The 23,210-nt window shown below is 37.7% G+C and overlaps 2 protein-coding genes across 3 annotated transcripts; one reads left to right on the top strand and one right to left on the bottom strand.

Annotated features, from left to right (window-relative positions):
• The first annotated feature begins 1,339 nt into the window (after positions 1–1,339).
• Positions 1,340–14,589, top strand: LOC124163509 (neuralized-like protein 4). 2 transcript variants are annotated; one of them, XM_046540464.1, is made up of 6 exons: positions 1,340–1,729; positions 3,096–3,204; positions 5,127–5,300; positions 9,131–9,221; positions 11,189–11,391; positions 13,051–14,589. In XM_046540464.1, exons 1-5 carry the CDS (start codon positions 1,438–1,440, stop codon positions 11,348–11,350), a joined length of 828 nt encoding a protein of 275 aa, XP_046396420.1. In that variant the 5' UTR covers positions 1,340–1,437; the 3' UTR covers positions 11,351–11,391; positions 13,051–14,589. The 2 variants fall into 2 exon arrangements, with proteins under 2 accessions (XP_046396420.1, XP_046396419.1); XM_046540463.1 differs by having other exon boundaries at positions 1,342–1,729; positions 11,189–14,589.
• On the bottom strand, positions 14,319–22,321 carry LOC124163510 (neuralized-like protein 4). Its single transcript, XM_046540466.1, has 5 exons — positions 21,980–22,321; positions 20,619–20,724; positions 18,366–18,539; positions 15,799–15,889; positions 14,319–15,216 (listed from the first exon to the last, which is right to left on the bottom strand). The coding sequence occupies exons 1-5, from the start codon at positions 22,260–22,262 to the stop codon at positions 15,055–15,057; spliced, it is 816 nt and encodes a 271-aa protein (XP_046396422.1). The 5' UTR covers positions 22,263–22,321; the 3' UTR covers positions 14,319–15,054.
• Positions 22,322–23,210: the final 889 nt, after the last annotated feature.

Below are 23,210 nucleotides of genomic sequence, written 5' to 3'. Positions count from 1 at the left end.
ATATTGAGAATAAAAGTGTTAGGCCTGATTTTCTGTTGATATGTTGGCACAATAACTCTATTTCTCCTCGATTTCGTCTACAATGCTGAGAATCAAGCATATTCCTGTAGATAGCCGTATAATAAGAGATTGCTGCATCACTAATGGCGCACTGTGCTGAAGCAATGAGACGCATGCAGTTTGTTTACATTCAATTTCCTGATTGAGAATTAAGATAAATGGACACTTTCTCGGTAAATTTAATAACTCCAGAAATGGCATTCAGGGTTTTAAATATGATTCCGACGTTCCCATAGTTGTCACGCGTCCATTTTTTTTTATTATGATTCTTTTAGGCTTCGGAAAACATATGAAAGCCTCTCGAATGCCCGATGTCTTTTATACGTTCAATTAGGCTTAGAATTAATCATCCGGCCATTTCCCCGTGATACTCTAGAGGGGGTTTATCTTAAGAATGACTTACACCGCTTTTCCCAAATTGGAAGCGTATTCGACGGCTCAGTGACAGAATGTTAGTGTTGAGAGTACAATCTAGAGGACTCCGGAATTTAAAACTAGACTTACCAACAATTCCATTTATACCAGCCGGCCATCCGGCGTCGCTCGTGAAGGACCCCAGAGAAGTGCAGGGAAACTTGGAATTCATGGCAGGATTTTCAGGTAAAGGAACAAAGTAGATATGATAATGGTATGCATTTGTATCTGCAAACAATGTAAAAAACTATTTCCCTATGCCGCCAATAGGGTTCATCTTATAGGCCGCCCCACAGCATTATTTATTATGTGTGTCCGTACGTGCGTAGACCAAAAACGTCGAGTGAACGCACACCCCAGCAAAACGGTTTGCAACGAGAGGATTAGTGGTAAAGTGTAGAATCCTATGAGTTATGTTTTCCCTCTTAGCGTGTCAAAAGGTGTGCCTACCCGACAGGATGTCCAATCGCAGAATTAGTATGCCATGACGTGACAAACGATAATGAGAAAACTATGCAAAGGAAGCGTCGAACGCAACCGAAAGTACCACTAAGAGCATGAAATGCACCGGCGGATTAACTTTAGTTGTAATACGTGCAGCCGTATTGAAATGCACAGCACAGACAAACAGACATCCTCCTTTATGTAATGTACGTAATGAATATGAGTCCTTATTATCATTTACGAGACAATTTCAGAAAAAAAAAGTACTTCTCCAATGTTTATAATAATGCATTCCTCTATCTCTCCTTTTTATTGCGACCTTTCGTCCGTAGAGTTGCGGCTCAAGGTCTCTGGCCTCAGAGTTTAAAAAAACGTTTGTCCCAGTTCGGGGTCAGACGTGAAAAACATCTTATCTGCAGCGTTGGAAAACCCCCAGTCCATATAAATACGGCGGCGCATTTCTTCCACACTAAGTAGTAACTTTTTGTAGACTGACTTGAGCACTTTGATCAAGACGACATGGGCAAGTTCTTCCGTGCTGCAACTATTCTGGCGTGCATGCTTCACTTCACGAGGGCTGTGGAAGTTCCCGAAGCAGGCAAATGCTTACACAGTGAGGAGGAAACCGAAAAACAGTTGACTCTGTCGGTGCACTGCCACCGAAATGAAACTGGAGGCCTCTGGGCAAACTTCACTGCCACAAGAGACGCCGACAACGCAACTGTCCCGCAAAATGTTTTTGTAGACGTATCTCAAAGCGTGAAAGAATGTAACGGAAGGACGAGGATCAAGATCACTGGATTCATATCAGGTAAGGCTGACATTTACATCTGCATCTACAGAAAACCGTACGAGCCACCCCCAAGGTGTTTGGCAGGGAGTGACCAATCACGAGCATGCAATGCACGCATGCCGCAAGGTCATGTAAAAATACCCATAATGTTACAAAATACGTGCTTATTCATACTAAGGGAAAATTTTCCAACAGTTACAAAGAACAAAGAACGGAAAAAGATAAACGTGCAATCAGTCGTTCTAGCGAGTGACGCCATTACTTTTATCGATCAAGACATCGTTGCTATCCCTGATAGTACTAGGAAGACTGAAATTTCATGACATTCTCTATGTTTTGCAGTCTATTCCCTTCATTTTCATCTCGTGATTCCGTTTAATATTGTGCAACGTTAAACGAAGGATATTTTCGACGTAACGTGAGGTAAAATTTCTCCAAATTTACTTTTTAATCAAAAACTTCGGTTGAATACTTTACAAATGCGGTATATCCATTTCATGAAATGTAAAGTACACCTCTGATAAATTATTATCTTCTCAGTACTTTTTAAATACGCTCATGAATTACTCTCATATTGGGCATTAATTTAGGCCGTAAATTTCCCATGGTTAATTTAGTCCCAGACATTTTACACGCAACATCTAACGAACTGAAATGGATGCTCCTGAATAAATTGAAATTGGAAGATTTGTCGTAGACCCTAAGAAGACTCTCTGTGACGAAAATCTATTTCAACAACCCTCCCCTCTGAATCACATGAAACCAGAATTAAAGCCAAGGCTTTCTTTAATATCCTGACCTTGATCCAGGAATGTCATTCGCTTAATATTTCTATTTATTGTTTTATCTAATTAATTTTATAAATTTCTTGTTTATGCATTTTTGTTCTACTTGATTATATTCTAATGCCTTTTTAAAGATAAGCAAGATTTTTCACAATGATTTATATAATCATGCGTGTCTAGGTTAACCAATAAAGTTTTAAAATAAACAAAAATTGTACAAAGTAAGTGATGATGCCGTTTAGCGGTGAAATGTTTTGCTCGAAAATTAAAATTTAGTTCGAAAGTGCGATTATGAATGTAATAAACTTCCACGAAACATACAAATCGAGGCCATGGGAAATACTTTATTCGGTCCTTAGTTTCCTCGTAGACCTTTCCATGGTTGAGAGACGATTATATCGGTTGATGTTGGAGTAAAATCTTGCCCAATATAAAAAATGTTCGTCACTTTCTCCTTTTCCGATATTATAGCTGCAATGTCCACAAGAAGCAACCATTTTGTTGCTTATTTTTTTCAAGTCCAATTAGCCGTTGATTCAAGTGCATGCGTACGATAGTGTCTCATTTCACAAATATGTGTATCACCATCTTTTTCACAGAGCACCAGACCAAAATCCCCATTCGCGACGCTGACGCACTTAGATTCGATCCGAACTGTGGATCCAACGTGGCGGTCGTCAACGAGGGAAGGACTGTCCGCAAAATTAAGTGAGTCGAACCATTCGCGTTTGGGATGAATTAATAATGGCTGTTGCATTACGAAGAAAACGATCTAAGGAAAATCGTTGGGGTTTTTCTTCTCCATAGGGAATTTTTTCCTTACTGTGTAAACAATAAATCATGGTTTCACTATTAGTGGGCCCTGGTCGCTCTCATAGCGGCGCAGGTATTCCCTATCCCTCCCTCCCTTCCATCCCTATCCTTCCCCCGGAGGTGTCGTCGGGCTCTCATCGCGGCGATGCCTACCATCCTTTATGCCTCATTCACATTACGATTGTCGGAACTATCGTGCATTCACACGACGATTGTCAAAACCTGTGCTGCCCTCTAGTGCTGACATCAAAAGTGAACGGGAAATTGACGGTTAGCAAACTGTTGAGGTATGCAGGGACAAGATATTACTGTGTATTTACCGAATAATTTTTCTTCCGCCCATATTCTTCCTTCCTAGGACAAATCCATGAAAAAAATAGAGCTTCACGAGCTTTTCGTCTTTCTCTTGTCGCTTCCGTTTCCGGTCTCCCGGCGCCTAACCATCGTGAAGTGGCAACGTTCGGAACTACGTCAACTATTGTCAGGACATGCATTCACACGGCTAGTTCGGCCAACTATCGTTAGGACGATCGCTTGGACAATCGTAATGTGAACGAGGCATTATTTTTCCTTCCCCTCTTGGAATGGTGCGGGCGTATAAGTCTCAGACTTGGTTCCCGGCCCTCGAGAGTGTATCCCTTGCGGGTCCGCCCTGAGTACCCGATCCCACTGTGGGGGAAACGAAGTATGCCTTACTTTTATGTAAAATTGTAGTCATCGAGGGTCAAAATAAGTTTCCCAACGAATTGAGTGCCGTCACATATTATTTTGGCAAATATTTTGTAAAAAATTGACTTTCTTTGTTGGTATATAAAACTCTTAGCCGAGTTCTTAGAGATCGAAATATTTTTCAGCGGCTAATTTGTAAGGTGTCGTGGCCCCTCGGTGTCATTGTCCTTGTTTTAAAAGAAAGATAATACTTATTTAAAAATTTTGTTTTTAAAAAAACGAAATTCAAACACCGTAATATCATTTACTCTGAACCCATATCACTGACGTCCACAGATTAAGGAAAGGAGAGTAAAGAATAAAACATAAAGAAAATGCGCTCTCAGCACCATAAACTTTTAGTGAAAAGTAAACAAATTCACATTTTACCATGATTACTAGCTAAATACACAAACAAAAAATTCTCATACAAAGCAATATTATTCTAATTTGCATATCTCATTATCTGATGAAACTATGCCATGTATTGTAAACATGATACATTTTATCGTACATAAATTACTCTTAGCAACGACTGCAGCGTGGATATATTTAAGGGTATATATTTTTTCATTTGATTTTATTTATATATTTATATTAAATATGTTATTTTGGACGCAGAAAAGTTAAATTACGATATTACTTAAGTTAATTCTTGTTTATTGTCCATGCTAACTACAATTTTTTATAAAAAGTTTTAAACCTGTAATAATGGGACGAATATACTTAAAATCCTCCTCCCTAAGAAAACATCTGACGAGAATTATCCCTAGTTTAAGAATTGCGGAATTTTAATTAAAAAATATCGACTAAGAGGATGACATTGAGATTCAGGTTCTAGTAACACAATGTGGCCTATGCTATCGTGATAAGTTGGACCCATTTTGTGCAGTACATGGTTAGCAACGCCCCAAGCGGGAAAATTGGAGGGTATAATCGAGAATACCTGGCATGTTTAACTTGAAACTTATGAGGGGCTGTATTCACTATGTTACTGATTTCGTTTCGCATTTTTACGGTAATTTTAAAATATTCCGTCACTTTATCCTTTTCATTGTACATTTCAGCCGAGTTCCCAACCTCTTATCCATTTTCTTAAAATATTTCAGTCTGGAGATTCCACTGGATTCTGTGGTCTTCACAACCCGTCCCCTGAAACCCGACGAGCTGTTCGAAGTGCGCCTAGACAAGAAAAATACGAAATTCAGTCTATCATTGGGAATCGGCGGAACAACGCACTCACGAAAGGATATTCCAATCGCCAATCACATAAACCACCTTCCGTAAGTATGCACTGCAATGAAACCATTGCTGCACGTCATCGCCCATTCCCATGGGAACAGAGATAGGAAGGGGTGGAGCGCTTTTTGGAGACTGCTTAGTAAGCCAACGTAATATCACGTGACTATTACCGGTTTTCATGGATCATTTATTTGTTTACCTGAATCCACAATTCCCTCGCCATTCTCATTTGCGCGCGAAGAAATACGAATATTTGCGTGCAGCTGTCCACGGAAGATTATTGAGGACTTTCAACGGGAGAAATTACAAAAAAATGTGCTGTGATGTAGCCAGTTTTATTTCAATAAGTGAAAAAAGATACGAGTTACTTTTTTCAATACGTATCCGATGGGTATTTTTGCGAGCTACAGCGCGAATTATTCCACGGAGACTTTGCAAAGGAGACAGTATGAAATTTCATTTATATGGTTTACACTTATTTATTAATGCTTACAATATTGCTAGAGCGTTCCACATTTAGTTGACAGTACGGGCCTTATGCATAACAGTGTTGCCAAGCTTCCGCTCCGCCGGCAGGCATCCTAACAGCGTATGCAACCACACATAATAGAGCGCCAAAATGGTTTAGTTCAAAAAGGAGTTAGGGATCGCACGAAAGACGGCGTAAATTGAGGAATTTTTTAGCGTAAATTACAATACCTTTGCTGCAATATATAAGGAAAAGTCTTTTGTTATTTTATTATGCACTTATTCCATGCACAAGCTGAATAATGAATTATCTGTAATGTAAAAAATAACATTAAATTGAAGGATAATAAAAATTATCACCACTCCTGAATGAGACAAAATTTCTATTCCTTTATGTACCATTGTTTTGGCTCTGGCTAGTATTACATGAGAGGCGATGTTGTATAAGACATCATCAATCTTTAATTTTTCAAAAATTTCCCGTACTTGGTTTATTGTAAATTAAAGATCTCTTTTCAAGCTGACATCTTCAAAGCTAATTTCCTTAATGTTCTCTTTCCTCCACCTGGTAGTAGGCAAGGATTCCAATTTCCTTGAGTAATAAGAGGCATTATCTACTACTATAATTGATCCTTCGGGTAAGTTTGCAAGAAGTGATTGCTCAAACCATCTTTCGTAACACTCGCCACCCACTTCTTCATGCTCATCCATTGAGTTCTTTTTGTACAGAAACACATGCGATGCTTCTTTTATGAACCCATTTACCGTTCCTGCGTGTATAGTAGCAAACCGTCCTCCTCGGGAAGTGGAGGCCAAGCCCAGTACTTACAATTAGTCCAGCAAAGAAAGCTTGACGCGGATTTTCTAATTGTTTGTTTCGCAAACTAATGTTCACTATTTGTCCTACATTAATCCAACTTTCGCCTGTGAATATACTCGTCCTGTATTCGCGACGATATTTTTTTAGCTGCCTTAAATAAATGATTGTGCCACCAACGAATAATATCATCCCTTTCGATAAGGATGCTTCTTTTCCGCCTGTGTTCGTACACGAAGCCTATGTCCAAAAGAAGACGATATAGTGCTGTCCTTTTGTAATCTGGCAGAATACTATCCATATTTACCGAGTTTAAGGCGGATTTTAAAGTCGGAGGAATATTTTCACGAAGGATTCATGTACCTTCCTTCTAATTCCCGATCTCACAAAATCGTCGAAAATCACTGCTCTCGAATTTTTGTAAGGCTGTCTAATTTCTTTAGTTTTTGAAGGAGTTACCAATGGACCACGGGAGCTTTCCTTTATCACTTTGTAAACAGTGGACTCCGAGCACCCAGTAGCCTTCGAAGCTTCTCGGCAGGCCTCACTAATGCTGAGAGATTTTCTTAAATACGAGAAGACTTTGAACACCTACTGTCTTTCGCGGCTTATGAGCTTCTCACCTTTTCTCCTCTTCTTTGTATCAGACATATTGATTGGGCGTGTAACAGCAGAGATAAGTGTAAAACACACTTCACAATTCTCAAATTCAGCAGAATATACAACACTTGTTCACTCCAAAAAAAAATGCAATGACAAACTGAACGCCTTCGTAAATTCTTCCCCCGACCCCTTCGGCTACGGTCGATTTTGGTACAGGTTTTCTGGTACCCTATGAAAGGAACTCAGAAAAAAAAACCCAAGCCCCCTTTTGTAAAAGACGTGCACTGGATGGGGTAGTGTTTCGCACAGATTATGAGATATTTTCTTTCTTGGCTTATGCAGTGGGACCGAAACACCCAAGGCGGAAGCGTCTTATTTCCAAACCGCTTGCTTACTTTCGTGTATCAATGTATTCAGATAAAAACACTGCTGTTACGATGTACGAGTATTCTCTGCTTAGGATATCAAACGAATAGATAAATACATTTCATAGCATACATTAAGAAAACACTCCTTTTCCGCCCGAGAATTTTCCCTCTGCGCGCAAGAAAAAGCAAGAAGCCCGGCCCAGCGGCGCCGTAATATTTTTTCTTAAGATCAACACCTTGTAACTCGCTTCAGAATTGATGTAGGTTAATGATTTTTTCACCAAAAATAACTTTGTAGTTTTCTTTACATTTGATACGCAGCATATAGGGACCTACGACGTAAGAAACGTAAGTTAGTAAGCGACTACTTTTTACCATGCAAAAATCAAAATTTTCTTGTCCTAAAGGGTGTTACGTCGGCATAACAACATTTTAACTCATAATTTGTACAATTGGTGAAGACCTTCAAGGAGAAAATTGTGTGAAGAATTTTGTGCTGAAGATTCAATTCAATACAGACAACGGTCAGGCAGAAATTGCGAGAAGAAGATAAAGTAAAAAAATACATGTTCCTGACGGAAATTTAAGGAAATGTTTTTTATAGCTTTTGTTATAATTTTTATCGAAAAACTATTGGCACCAATGAATGCAGCATCTCTTTCTAAATTAGAATGCAATTTTTAATCAGTGCATAACGCAACATTAATTTTCGTGCTGTTATTGACAACACCGCGCTCCTGGCCTTATGGAGATTAACATGGGAAACGATTCTCCATAAGAGCCCATACTGTCAACTAAATGTGGAACACTCTATACCTATAAAATTTCAATAATGCTTTAATGGATAAGATTGACTTTATTTTTGTCCTGGGAAAGCGTTTCACTTGACTGTATTTCACACCATAACTTTTTTTTCTCGTCGATTGGCGACATTTTGAAGCCTCGATGCAATAATTAATCAATCAGTTGAGGCATACGAGATACCTAAAAATGAAGGCTTGGCCCGTGTAATGACTGATTTCAAAAAGGTTGCACTAAACATTATCACTTCCACGATCAAAGCTAACATATTTAACAACCATTAGTTCATTCGAAAATTATATTTGATACACTTTTACCCTCAGAAAATTTACGAATACCACTTACGAAAGTCTCCTAGGTTGATGGCGATAATTCTAAATGCTATGCAATTACACTTGATGCTAATGTTATGTCCTGGTTAAATGTCTTATTTTTCAAGAATTTTGAATTTTTCTCCCCGGATAGCATCGTATTTTCAGCTCCTGCTGTTGGAGGGCCTTCATTACATGACGCTATCATGGCGTTCCTAACGTAAAGAAAGCTACGTTTTACCAAGAGCGCTGGACAAAAGGGCAAAAATAATGCGTGACCATGGCGTCTAATAAATAAAAATAATAGTTACGTCATATAATGTCGGCTTGCAACTTTCGCCATTCCGAAGGCAGGACTAGCGCCCCGAACCAATTTCATCTCTGTCGTCATGACGTGTTAGTATTGAGTGTGTAATGATATTGATACATATATTTCAATTCCTTTAACACTATGGTTTCTTGATTGTTTTTCAAAAATGCTCACTCGACCCTTTCTTCCGCAGGCATCCAACGTGGGCGCAATACCATGGACAATTGTACCGCAATGGAAGTCTAGCTATAAAGGAGTACGGAAAGTCACTCGATGCACTGGTGGTATGACTGCATTTATATTCATTTGTTTCTTAGGATAAGATTTTGTTGATTTCAGGGTTGATGCTTTTTCATCAGTCACTTCACGAAGTTAGTTCACACCAATTTCCCAAATCCTAACAAATCGACATTCACAAACGTCTAACGAATGATATCAGCTGAAGTTGATATCAGTCAATTAAACATTTCAACGAATTCAAGTTAAAAGATAAACTCTCTCGTTAAAAAAACATTGATCAAATGAAAGAGTAAATAGCATTTTAGCAAATAATTTTAATCACTAATTATTTTGAATGTTAACCCCAACTGTGGTAAATAACGAACAAAGATGAAAAGGTTAGATCGCAGAACATGAAGAGGACTTACAGGTAATTAAAATACAGAATTTGGAGGAACTAACTTATGAAGTACAAAAGGTTATTTTTCCTCTTTCATGGGATGGATACTTCAATAATGTATTTTAAATATAAAAGGAACAGTAATACTTTTAGTTTTCATTTATAAGATTAAAATATATTGATTCAGCAATGAATATCATTTTTTGATATTAGTCATTCTTGGATAGCATTGTAATCAGTCCCTTTCACAAGATATCTTCCGATTAGTTTGTGACTTAAAGATCTTAAAGCTTTCACACGGACAACTACGGATTTTTTCTTTAAAATGTTGCGGCAAAAAGTAACTGGCATGCATTTACTTTGGATAAATATATAAAGCCAACCTTGGTTAGTTCCATTGTGTGATACATTCACCGTCTAAAATAAAATACAAATTTTATTTATGAATTAAGTTGTTGTATTTTTGCAATGAGCTCCTTAGGCGTTAAAAAACAAAGAAAATATGGGAAGAGTATAACAGTTGGAAATTTACAGCTTACGTTGGAAAATAGGAAGTAAGCGATAATGAAGTTTAAGTTGATGTAATGATTAGAGATACGTGAAAATCGCACTTTCATTTTTATTTTATCGCACTTTCAATAACAGTTTATCGAATTTTGTAGCGTCTACTTTTTATTTTCATAATGAGGTAGATGATGATAAAATGTAGTGAAACATAGGTATATGACAACATACAGAACATTTTAAATAATTATGTTGTAGAACAATAATAAATTAAGGAATAATACACATAGTGGCGGAGGTGTAGCTTGCCCGCACCCACTTGTAGTTCGCGGCCACGTAGAGTTCCAGCTGCTAGCTAGCAGCTGGCCAGTCGCTCGCATGCTTTAAGCGGTGAGTGTTGGCAGAGCATTTAAACTGCGCTCGGCACAAAATGTACGAATTTTGCCGTCGAAATAGCAAACATGGGTAAAAATATCATAAAAGTTGACAGTCATCGCATCTATGTCGCATTTATTTGCGCTCATCGCAATTATCGCATTTTCGATTTTCACGCATCTCTAGGAAAGATGCATTGAAATCCTTGCACATATCATTGGCATCCCATGCCATTTCCCATCATTCAACACGTCCTAATTTCCATTGCCTAAACCAAAACTGACAATTCAATCTTTCAGGCAATCAGAACGCACGCCCGCTAAAAAATATTTTATTTTCACGTTTGGCTGCGGCGAGCGCACGGAAAGCTTCGAAAGTGGAAAAATGGGCGATGAGAATGGCCTTGAGATCTATAAAATTATAGGAAATCACTTATTTGGTCCATGACTGTGGGAGGTAAAAATTTATCGTGTGATTCAGACTTACGGAGCTATCTCAAACCATGGCGCATGAATTACTTAATTCTCCAGTTCAACATATACCAAAAGGCCTTTTGACACGTGGAATGAAATTCATCGTTTAGAATTCTGAAATAAATTGGAGTGTTCTAAAATTATTGAATAATTTTTCGCAGCATATGTAAAAGCCAAGAGGCTGTGATAAAATCTGGGCTGATATAAACGACCCCTTTTATCTCTCATTTCAATGGAGAGACGATTTATCACGCTCACAGCCTTTTCTCTCATCTTGCAGGTGGGGGACCGCGTTGGCATGATGAGGAGCTCCGCTGGAAATCTGCACTTCTTCGTGAATGGAGTGGATCAGGGTCCCGCTGCGTCCAATGTCCCCGCCAGAATCTACGCGGTGCTGGAACTCTACCACGATGCTATTATGGCCACGATAATTAGCTCGTAGCCATTTCTTATCCTACTACAGCAACAACATGTATCCAATCAGTTGAGATACTTTGCACTACCTTAATTAATTCATTTTAAGCTCACAAGTGACTTCATTCGCATGGATTCAGTGAACGCAAAATAATTTATGCGTTCGCTTCGCGGTTAAAGGTAGATCTGATATTGCGGTCTGTCTGTCTTACTGCGATCTACGGTCTTACTGCAACGCTCATGTATGAACTGGAAATTTATAAAAAGTCACGAAATAAAAGGATTATGATAGTGGAAAAGTTTACAAAATGGAAGTGAGGAAGTAAACCGTGAAGTTCTTTCATAAATGCATAGCCTCACTGCACTAAGCATATTCCTTGAAATATTTCTTAGGTATTGAGTTGGTATTATCATTGCATATTAACAAGTCTTTAATACGGTAAATCTTATGTAGTTATCGCATTTAATTGTTTACGAAATATTTTATGTCCTACTAAGTTGCAAAACATTACATGCAAGACTTTGCAATTGCTTTTAAGTGACGACTTTCAAAGTGACTCCCACACCGATGCTTAACACTGGATCGGGACACTCATATGCCCATGAGCAACCTAATGGAAGCAACGTTTTAGGAGTTCCAGGCCTATGCAAGTGGACGCGATGGATTAGACATTTTCAGTATGAGAGTCTATGTGAAACATTTTCGATTGTGACGCCATTTTTAATTCTGTGAAAATTTTATGAACTAATCTATATTCTTAAATTTATTTTATTTAAAATTCGATAAATATTGATTGGATCGAGATGAATCGATATGAAACGTGCATTTTACTGTGAAATCGATCTTTCTTAGAAATTTCAGAGTCCTAGATAGTCAGGAATTTTGTTACGATTGATTTCAAAATTCTACCATGACGTAAAGACAGAAAAAAAAGTTAACGAAAACGTTGAAAAAATGGGCGGAGTTGAGGAAAGTTGAAATATGATGCTTAGTTCCGAGTGCAATGGAGGTCGGACAGTTGAAACTTGAATTTAAAAATTATAGGAGTGTGCTCCACGTTCGAAAAAATCGATCTTTTTTCGATTTCAGCATTGCTCGGAAATCATCTCTTCGAATCAAACTCTTGAAAAAGTATTTTTTACAAAAAAGTAACCTCAGAAAAACGAGCATGCTTTTGCATCAGAACATGCAATAGTGTATTGGCAACAACTGCGCAAAGTTTCAAATTCCATACGAAAAAATGTCTTTAGGTTTCGGTCGGCTTTTTTACTCCCCTTTGCGGGCCGTAAAAATCCACACTCAATTGCTTCTAGAATTGTTGAGCTGCGGGAAACGTTCATGCGCGAGTGTGAGGATGATTGCGCGACAAACGAAGGCTCGAGCGCGCACTTCTTCTTATCTCTGCATCGCTCGAACTCTTCCTGTCGCGAATTGGCCCTCAAAAACTCCCTCCATCAGCCTCCCTCGCTTCCTTGCGGTCGCCCAGTCTAGGGGCCTTCGACCATTTTTTAATGCAAGGGACAAAAATCGATTTCGCGTCGTCCGGAGGGTCCTCCACGTCACTTTACCACAACAGCAATAAAATTTTAAAAATACACATAATTTCAAAGTGCAATAATCCTTATTGGCTAAAAAGTTGGATCAATCAATGCGATTTTTGACATCGTTTCTTTTTGATTAGTGTGTCGATATTTGGTTCACGATACAATATTTTCTTTCGCCTCTAGGAGCCGCAATAAATTATTCGGCGGGCCGCATGCGGGTTGAAGAGCATTGTGATCGGCAGTTGAGCAGCATAGTGAAAACATTGTCTTCTCACTTTGGCAGCCATTGACAGCTATTAAGAAGAGCGATTAACCAATGGAAACCTCCGACACTATGTTTTGTAGATTCTTCCTCATCAATGTCAGCTTATATGTTACATTCGTCAAAGTAGTTCATGTTGGTCTAACATTTGACGATATATGAGGGCACATAAATTGCTGCAATTGATATTATTGAATGACTGTTGTCAGAAATACTAGACGATTATCCCTAGGGCTTGATGTATGTAAATATATTGAATAAACCTAATGTAAACTCGAAGGCGCCCTATAGATACTGAGAGAACTTGATAGCCTCCGTGGTGGTTGCCATTCCTGCCAACAAGAGGTCGTGGGTTCAAGTCCTGACTTGGTAGGTTATCAGACATACGGGCATGCAATTACATGATTGCGAGTATAGTAGTGTTAACCTAAACTAAGGAAGTGATCTTTCACGGAAAAAGTACTGCAACTCGAATCAGGTACATTGCAGTGTAATTAAACGCGCAATTTCTTATCCGTTGGCAAATACTGGGTCACTTATTGCTGACGTCACCAGTCATAGAAAAATAATTCTAGCTATGATAAATTGTCTGTATTTCGCAATATCGTTTTCATCATATCTGTGTGGTGGCTGTGGTGGCCATCTCCCATTCCAGTCGTCTCCGGGAGTCGATCCCATTTGGTAGTGATTCATATTTTCAATTCATCTTTATGTGCACATAGTTATCGCATTTATGCTTAATTACATTAATTTAATATTTATGTAATAATAATATTTTCTTTAATCCTATGTATGTAATGGGAGACATGCACAAGCAATGTAACCTAGCATTAGCGACACTGATTCATCGTTAAAAATTAAGGTGCGACTTGGCAATGACTTAGGCTAGCTCCCAGCCGTGTTACGAATTGACGGGGCGGAAGTGTAATAATCGAAGTCCACCAGAAGTTACTGAATCGCTCCAACCGTGTCGACGTCAATGTATTGACCGAGGCGTCGTAATTCCAGTGATGACGGACCTATGGAACTTACATAATTGAGTTCCAGCATGCAATGGAGAATGTTCGACACAACGTAAGAAGCGACAGGATGGAAAAACTCTTTTTGAAAAGAATCTCAAGCTGAAAACCATTTTAGTGAGCATTATGAAAAGGAAATATAAACAATAGGAATAAATGAAAAACATTCGAAAGATAAGGAAATAATCTTGGCTGGATCAGATGAACAACCGAGTCCAAAATATTTATTAAAAAGTCAAACCATAATATTTTAGACATGTTTCCCATTTACAACATTTTTCTTACCTTCACTTGTCGTCTATCTGTTAAGGGGGAATTTTCAATCGATTTTACACTAACTTCGCCATTAGCACTAACTATGAAATCTCATAAAATATCAATTTCCCGATGACAATGCATGTTTTAAATAGTTTCAGCTGAATTCGAATAAAAATTATCGAATATCCAGCAAAAAAAATGATTACGGAGGAGAATTTATAAAAATTGCCACAAAATAAATAGTAGCGATACACCTTTGCCTCCACTTTGCTAGGCCTGGAACTCCAAAGATATTTGGAAACCTTCATGTAACGTGTGTGCATAAATGTTATTTTAAAATTGTAAAATATTGAAGAATTATGCATTATATCCTATATATATCTTAGGTTACCTTATATTTTTACTTTACCGCCTTGTAATTTTGTTTTAAGGAAATCATTTCAAATCTAATGTGACTATATGAAATAAAAAAAATATGTGAAAATCTATGTGAAAGTATATGAAAAATATGTAGTACAAGTTGTTATTTGTATAAAACATTATTTTAGGAAATGTAATTAATATTTTGACTTTTTTGCTATAGATTATTCTTAGATAATTGTTTCGTTGAAGAGCGTGTGGAAAAAATCTCATTCAAACAGAATGATTTCAATGCTTGACGATAGTGACCCTGGCAGCATTGGCGTAGAGCTCGGCCACGCCGTACACATTCGGCGGGACGTTCGAAGCGGCCTCCCCTTGGTCTTCCCCGTTGATGAAGATGTGCAGCCCTCCATTAGAACGCCTCATTATTCCCACACGATCACCAACCTAAGAGAAAACGACTTCATTAAAAAAACTAAACTAAAGCAATTCAACAAAAAATATGGTGAATGTCGATATTCGTGAAATTCAAGTGGTGTGGGGAAATGTAGATTGTTAGGGATGTGCGAGTAGTGCTTTTTGATATCGAGTCGAGTTGAAAACTACTCGCGAGTATCGAGTCGAGTATGGTAATTTCTGGACCAGGCAATACAGCAATGCATGCTCAAATGCATTGTCATTTTTCCAATCCCATTGCGAGTTTTCTATTCTGACTGATTCAAACATGAAAATTTAATGGGAATTTTTATGGTAATTGTTTCAGAATTAGGAGATGAATGAAAAGTTAATGTGTCTTAAACAGTTCCATAAGTACAATTGAAATGAACTAACCTCTAGTAATACGAACATGAGGACTTTTAAGTAGAGAAAAAAGCTTTTCTCGCAAAAAGTGTTTATATTGAAAACCTCATTTAAAAGTCATCCGAAAATACATGGGATCCCCACTGATTGACTTACACTGCAATCGAACTGATCCGTGCCGTGTCGGCTTACCGTAATGGGTTTTCTCATTTACAAGCAACTACTTACCACGAGGGTGTCGAGACTCTTGCCATAGCCCCTCCGGGCGACTTGAGCGTTGTGATAAATAACATCGTAGTACATTGACCAAGAGGGTGGCCTGAATAGGGAGAAAAATACACAGATGAAACATAAATTACATAACTTCACTTTCAATAAAAAAAATACTTTTCGCGAATTTTATTGGCTTTCATTTTTCTTGAAAAATGGCAAGGCATATCTTTATATTTATTTATAACTCTTTTTATGTAAAATTTATTTTTTGGTCAGAGGTTAATGATAACTTTTAAAGTTTTTTCAGCCACTTCCAAATTTAATGTTGGTATGAGCGCCATTTTGAATTTTTGTTTGCAGCTACCACTACACAAATGGCAATCAAAAACACAAGGTTGAGTAGTTTTTCAGTTAAAAAAACATTCTGAAAAAAACTTCCACAAATAGGTATCTACCATTTAAAATGGCATTTTTCATGGATATGTCTTTCTTGTTCATGCAAGAGCTGCAAAAGCTCACATGCTTTAATGTATGGCCAAATTTTCGTAAGGTAGTGTAATCATCAAATTGTAATAGCTTACAGAAAGTATTCAATTGCTATTGTTCATGATCGGGTGCGTTAGGCTGTGTGATATCACCTCCTGGCGCGAATCCAACAAAGAGAAAGCCGAACAAGGAAATTACACAATATGAATGCTGTTATTTAGATCAGTCGTAAGAGAAAAATATTTTTTAAATGTGAAGTACATAAAATTCGCATCTCTTTACGTTAATTAATGTAGCGGTCACTTAGCAATAAGGGGCGAAGGTGATTACATTCCGTATGCTGATCTCATTATTTTAAATAATTAATTCCACAAAGCGAGGGCGATTTGGGCCGAATGGCTACTAAATAACCATTTCTATATTCTCTCTACACTACACGGTATAAAAAATATGTTTTCGACTATCCTAGCCTCCCCTGATGACCTTTAAAAAAATAAAATATTTATTTTTTCTGCCCCCAAGAGATACCAGAAGATTAGAATTTGCTCGTTGGAAATTAAACTTCCCTTAAGCCGACCGAGTAGGTGTTTACTTCAACTGAATTGCAAATTCCGGCCTGAAAGAACGACCCAACTTTGAAAGCCAGTCCCTCCATTGCCCCAATTTATGTATTATTTAACCCATCATAGGATGAAACAAGGCATTACAAACCTCGCCCGTTGTGAAACCTGAGAGATCATTCTTTACCTGTTACGTTTACCGAGAAATGAGACATTACTTCAATAAAATCTCCCCAATTCAGCCGTTCTCTTGCAAGTTTGAAATGAGAGAGGAGCAAATGTTTATGCACACTTTTCATGCGTAGGCGAAGTCATTGCAGCTGCTATTTATTAGATATTCAACACTCGTACAGTGTTGAGGAATAGTTGAAGAAAGCGAAAACAATAACATATGGTCACCTCACGCAATTGATGCATACTCTCACTCAGTGATTTAAACCTCAGTTTAATTTAGATAGGTGAGGTTAGAGTTCACCCCGGACAAAGCCGCCGGTGTGTGAATATCGCACATTCCGGGCAGTTCCTCTCCCTGGGCCACCTCGTACTTCGGGGATGTAATATTAGGTTTCCGTTTCACCCGGGATATGAACCGTGGACCACTCGATCAGCAAACCACCTCTCTCTCCACTAGGCCACCATGCTCCCGTATACTTTATACGAAATCCCTATAACATTTCCTCTACACGTGGCGACCTGACAAATGAAAGTGAGGGAGGTCATCTTTCTAACAAGACAACAATGTGGTTATACGCTGTTATTACATAGTGTCTATAAATAATTCGACACTTACTTTACTTTTTATATCGGCCTAGCATTCAAATGGGCCTAATCCCTTAGATCCGTTTCGTTTCTCGGTTCCATTCGATTCGTTTTCGGAGGGCGTCGACAGACAATGAACTTCTTCACACGCACGCGCGTCAGAGCTCAGTTTCATTGCCCTCAATCCAGTTAATAACTTATTTTCCATTTTCTCTTGCGTTTTTATTGTTTTTTACTCCGTTCAATGACAACGATATGCTTTTTATTGGTTTTTATTCAGTTCAATGACATAGATATGCTGGTTATTTGTTTTCATCTTTTGCATTATATTAATTTTAACTCACTGTTTTTAGAGAACCACCCTGTAATACGCATTAAGTGTCGCGGAAATGTGTTTATGACTCTTCCATTGTTCATTTAGACATAGATGAGTTTTCAGTGATGAATCTAACATATTTTTTCGACTTATTGGCATAAATGGGTGCACCTAGGACAACAACCGGAACAGAACCTTACATATCATCACGAATATTATTTTCTGAGCACGAATTCGCGCCTTTTGGAAATCGTATGAAACCGACTAGAGTCGTGGAAGTGTCCGGTGATATACGATGTTTGTAAGATACCGTACATATTCCGTTCATACCGGTTCACAAATGTACATCGGATGGCGCCGAAATAGAATCGTAAAGGTGCGGTGCCAAATGTGGGAGTGAGGGTTCATGAGACCTTATTTAAACGCCCATTCATACTAGTTTCTGCTATAGTCGTACTTACGGAACTTCGGTGATAAACTTGGGAACAATCATGTTCGCCGGAGATGAAGTACTTATTCCGATGCCAAGCGAATTCTTGAAGTGGTTCGTTTTCTTCTCCAAGATTACCTCAAATAACTCGTTGTCTCTTAATGGACGATGTGTAAATGCTAAGCCATATCCTGTTTCGGTCACTCTGTAATAAAAATGATGCATGTATTTAAAAAACTTCTCTGATGATATAGTTAAATTCAGTATCCAAATCAGTAAATTAACAAATTTAATTCGTATGCGAATGGGATTGTAATAGTAAGGAACAGCACAGTATCTGCCTGTCATAAACTTGTAAATCTTACGAGTGCAACTTAACAATAGTGACGTGTAACGAAAGAAATCATGAAACATAATAGTTACGGCACGCCATTCCTTATTTTCCCATTCCTCACAGAAAATAACATATTATTTGGATAATTAATCTGGGCCAATCTCACAACTAACTCAGTGCATACCATGACATTGGCCTATTGAGTAATAGCTATCCTGTCCGAGTAATTATGAATACTGAACGAAATGATGAATATGAAAAAGTTTTTTAGGATTATGCCTTAATATCGTAGTAGTTAGGTGTGTGTGTTTTTAAAGAGCTAGTCGTCCTACCGGTGTGTTATTAATCCTATATACGCCGATTTGAGTAAAATTTCTTTATTTTTCATAATTATTTTTGATCTCTTACGTTGTGGATTAAGCGTGTATTCGGTGTGCAAAATTAAGATCAATTTTTAACCATTTTATTTGTAGGTTAGTACACTTTGGCCAATATTGTTGTTTACGTCGTTTATAAACAAGGTAAATGAAAGTAACCAAGTGTCCGACATGTCTTCAATGGCTGCTGTATCCATTTAAGCTTCCATGAACTTTGGTGAGCATCTCAATATGAGCTTTTCGTTCATGAATGAACTGTGAAATTACACGATTCGTTGAAAGAAACCAAATAAAATAAATCGTGATAATCTGGTGAAATCATTCAAGATGGAGGAAACCGCCCATAATGAAGGATGAATCCAAAATCCGTTTGTGTGGTTGCTGTTGGCTGCGTTGCTAGGGAATCGAATGAGGCTCATAATTTCCGAATCTGCTGAACGTATATGTAAACGGATTTGAATTCAGCGGATGGATTCAGCTAGCAGCAGATATGGACTGAGTAAAGGTGTGAGCAAAAATTGCGAAAAATCAACAGAGAAAATATCATTCACCACAGAGGCGTCATTCCTCCCTTTGGATGACTGTGGACATCGTGGCTACTTCCGGTGCACATCAGCTGTGAACAGGAGATTGTTAGGCGGATCAGATGTTTATCTTCGTAAATCATCTACGTAAAAAGTGGATACGATGTTGATATGCAGGTTATTGCAAAAATTTTATGACCGTGAACTTATTTTGACTTTTTACGACACGTATTTGACTTTAATTCAAATAAGTAGCATACATACTTTTAATATAGAAATTTTCAGCAGATGGCCTCAGGAAGTGAAGAGAGCAGTCCACCAAAAGAAATATTGCATAGAATTAAGGAAATAGTTTATCAGAACTTACATTTGGAGTGTGCCACTCTATGGAATTGAGGCATGGACAATGAAAGTCGCGGAGAAGTCCATCGAAATGTGGTGCTAAAGAAGAATTATGAGGATCAAATGGACCAACTGTGTACTGAGGAGGAAGAGTAGGAGAGAAAAGTGACGTGAAAGAAGACTTTGACAATCTTATTGGTCATATCCTGAGGCATGATGGCCGCATGAAGATAATTATTGAGGGACAAGTTGATGGCAAGAACGGAAAACCTCGAACTATATATATGAAACGGGTAAAGGAAGGATGTGAAAGAGAAGAAGTGATACGTAGGTGTGAAAAGATAAGCTGATAGGAGAATTGAGTGGATAGCCTTGTTATAGGATAGGATTGTTCACCAGTGATGATGATGAGCAGGTATATACACAGATTCCATGCACGAATCAGGTTTCTTGTAATCAAAAATCGGTTGGATCCACTGCGCATGCGTCAATGATTCGTGTATTTATCTCAATCCAAAGAATCGTGAATTTTTTATACTTTCGTCCATTACGAGTGAAACGAAGAATCGAATGATAGCAATGAATCCAATCATGTTAACCGAATTCTCAAGATAAACCAAAACTCCCACTTCCAGCAAATAATTTTTGCATATATAAATAGTTATAAAAACTATTCAGTGGAAATTTGATTTCGAATACAAACCCACATTAGCTTCTCTGCTGTACGTCCTGCGTTGAATAATTTGACGTTATTTCCAGTTGACTGATGAAAATGTAATTCCTTCTCCCTGAATGTGTCGTTCACCTCTAAGCCTGTAAATAATGGAAATAAAATTAGTGAAATATAGGGAATATTATTTACAATATTTCTAATTCACCTCCATTAAAATGTCTGCACATTCCATTAATTGAATCTGAAAATCAGCTGTTACTTCCGACTCCTCCGACCAACTAAAACGAACAGACTTGAAATTTTGAGCATAGTTGGAGAATGTGTGAGCAAGCAATAGTGATATTACTGACGCTTCTGCCCCCAAACGTTAATTTCCATCCCTTCCCCAGGGTGCACATATTTCCTTCTCTGTGTAACTCAGGAAATCGATAGTAGACCGATTTTTACAGCAGAATTTGTGGATCACATTTTTTTAATAAACTATCAGAGTTATTCACGATTGAAAACTTAGCATTTTCAAAGAAAACCCTCGTTTTCAAACGTTTTTCACGAATTACTCAAAAACTTTGTATTGTATCAAAATAAAATTATAAAAAATATATATACCTCATAAAAAAATGGAGAAACTTTTTTTCGGAACTATAAAATTGGAATGCAAAGCGAGATGTGGTTGGAGGAAGGAAACGTTTTCTGGCGAAAACCTGAATCGATGGATTCGAAGTCAAATATCAGAAAAAGGATTGATTTTAACGATATAATCTCCACAATATTTTTTTACAATTGCTGAAGTATAGCAGTCGAATATAAAACTTTAATTCAACGAATTACCTTATTATTTTCCATATGCAGCGAAAGCCAATTTAACTACCCACTGAATATTAAACACGCTCAGTATTTGAAAGGTCTTCTTTAGTGAAGATAATACCACTTATATTGTTACGTTACAAGAGTTGGACAGAATAAAGATAAAACTTAGGCAGCCAGGAGTCAGAGATGAGTAATATTTTATGATTGCTTTTCTGCTATGCATGGAAATCGAACTACGGCAATATATCGATACGCTTATCTGTTAATTCGAGCTAATAACCTCACATTTACATTCATTTTCGATCAATTACGACCATAATATTTTCCCTCCATACGTAAGGTGATTAAATATGAAACTTTGATTGAAATTTTGAAATACAATCTCATGTGTGGGGTGTAGACCAATTAAACCACTATCTTTAATGCAAATCAACTTGTCCTGGCCGCTTGAATAATTGATTCACCCATTTACTCACGGCCTGAAATACTACAAAAGACAGTCACGAAAGTCTCGAAATAAATGTTTGTGCCAAGACTTCACGAAGATTATTGGCAGGGAACGAATAACATCAGAAAGTAGGTACTTACTAGTTATTTTTCCTTGAATTGTGACCTGTCTTCGACCGCCACAGAGGACCACGTCTTGCGTGACCTGGACGTCGAAGTAGCCGTCCTCTTCGAGTGGCGAGTCGTCCTTATATGCGCGGAATTCTGTCTGCCATTTACCCGTTCGGGTCTTTTTGCTGAATACATTGATCCGCAAAGCTTCCGGAGAATTATGCTCCGCTTCACATTCATACGAACAGGTCGCTGGGTCGAATTTAATCAGCAGGCCACACAGAAACAGCGAAAACACGACGAATCCTTTCATTTCGGCGACGTCCAATATTACAGTGGAAGAATTATCTTATTTCTGACACAACTCTTAAACTGTAACCGTTCTTATATACAAGTGACCTACATCTTTACTTGACCCCAACGCAGAGTGATAAAATTATTTCATCGGCCGCTTTTAATTTTGTTTCCGATAAAATCCCATGGATGCGATTGATAGAAGTGCGACGGGAACTGCTTCGGTATTTAAGTCGATCAGAGCGGAAAATGGTCTATCAGTTCATTCACAAAAGATTGTTCTAAACTAAACCATAGTAGTCACTACATTAACGCTTACATTTATCTAATTCAGTTTTATCGCATACGGACATAATTCGTCTTTACTGCTGCAGAAAAGGCTTTAATTTCCTTTTTTATTTTCAAACCGTTTAAGGATATAATTGTTTAAGAAAAACCTTCCATTACAATTAAATTACTAAAATAAAATCAAAACGCAAATAAGCCCTGATGACTATATAATTCATGATCGAAACTTCGGCAAACATTTTCATTTCACTGACCGACACTCCAACAAGTAATTAATTACTATATACTATATTGAGGTCATGAAGAAAAAATCTATTTAATTTAATTACAGCAAAACTTAAAATATAACTTTAAATTCGGAATCATAGGATCAGAATATAAGAAATAAAACATTAAAATCAAATAACTACACTCTGATCACAGTTTTTTAAATTATTTTTAAGAAAAACTTTTATTACAATTAAATTACTAAAACTACACGTTCAGTGACCGATGCGATTTGGTACTGAATTAATATAGCAACGAATTTTCGGTGAGGGAATCTTTGTAGATCATGGTGCAGCAAAAGTCTGTAAATATCCCCATCAAGGATGAGGTCGATGTTATCAAGTTCATAAAATATAGGGCCAGTCATCGGCAGTTTGGAGAACAAAGACAAATCTGTTTCAATTATCTCTCT

Source organism: Ischnura elegans, chromosome 8 (genome assembly GCF_921293095.1).
Source record: "Ischnura elegans chromosome 8, ioIscEleg1.1, whole genome shotgun sequence".
NCBI classification, from domain to species: domain Eukaryota; kingdom Metazoa; phylum Arthropoda; class Insecta; order Odonata; family Coenagrionidae; genus Ischnura; species Ischnura elegans.
This window is presented reverse-complemented; position numbering and strand designations above follow the sequence as displayed.

Bases quoted from the DNA above. Each gene is read 5' to 3' on its own strand.
- LOC124163509 (XM_046540464.1), top strand. From the start codon at position 1,438: ATGGGCAAGTTCTTCCGTGCTGCAACTATTCTGGCGTGCATGCTTCAC. The intron at 1,730-3,095 runs GTAAGGCTGACA...TCTTTTTCACAG, and splicing joins GATCACTGGATTCATATCAG to AGCACCAGACCAAAATCCCC. The intron at 3,205-5,126 runs GTGAGTCGAACC...AAAATATTTCAG, and splicing joins AGGACTGTCCGCAAAATTAA to TCTGGAGATTCCACTGGATT.
- LOC124163510 (XM_046540466.1), bottom strand. From the start codon at position 22,262: ATGAAAGGATTCGTCGTGTTTTCGCTGTTTCTGTGTGGCCTGCTGATT. The intron at 20,725-21,979 runs GTAAGTACCTAC...CATTATTTACAG, and splicing joins AATTCAAGGAAAAATAACTA to GCTTAGAGGTGAACGACACA. The intron at 15,890-18,365 runs GTAAGTACGACT...CTCCCTATTCAG, and splicing joins AAGTTTATCACCGAAGTTCC to GCCACCCTCTTGGTCAATGT.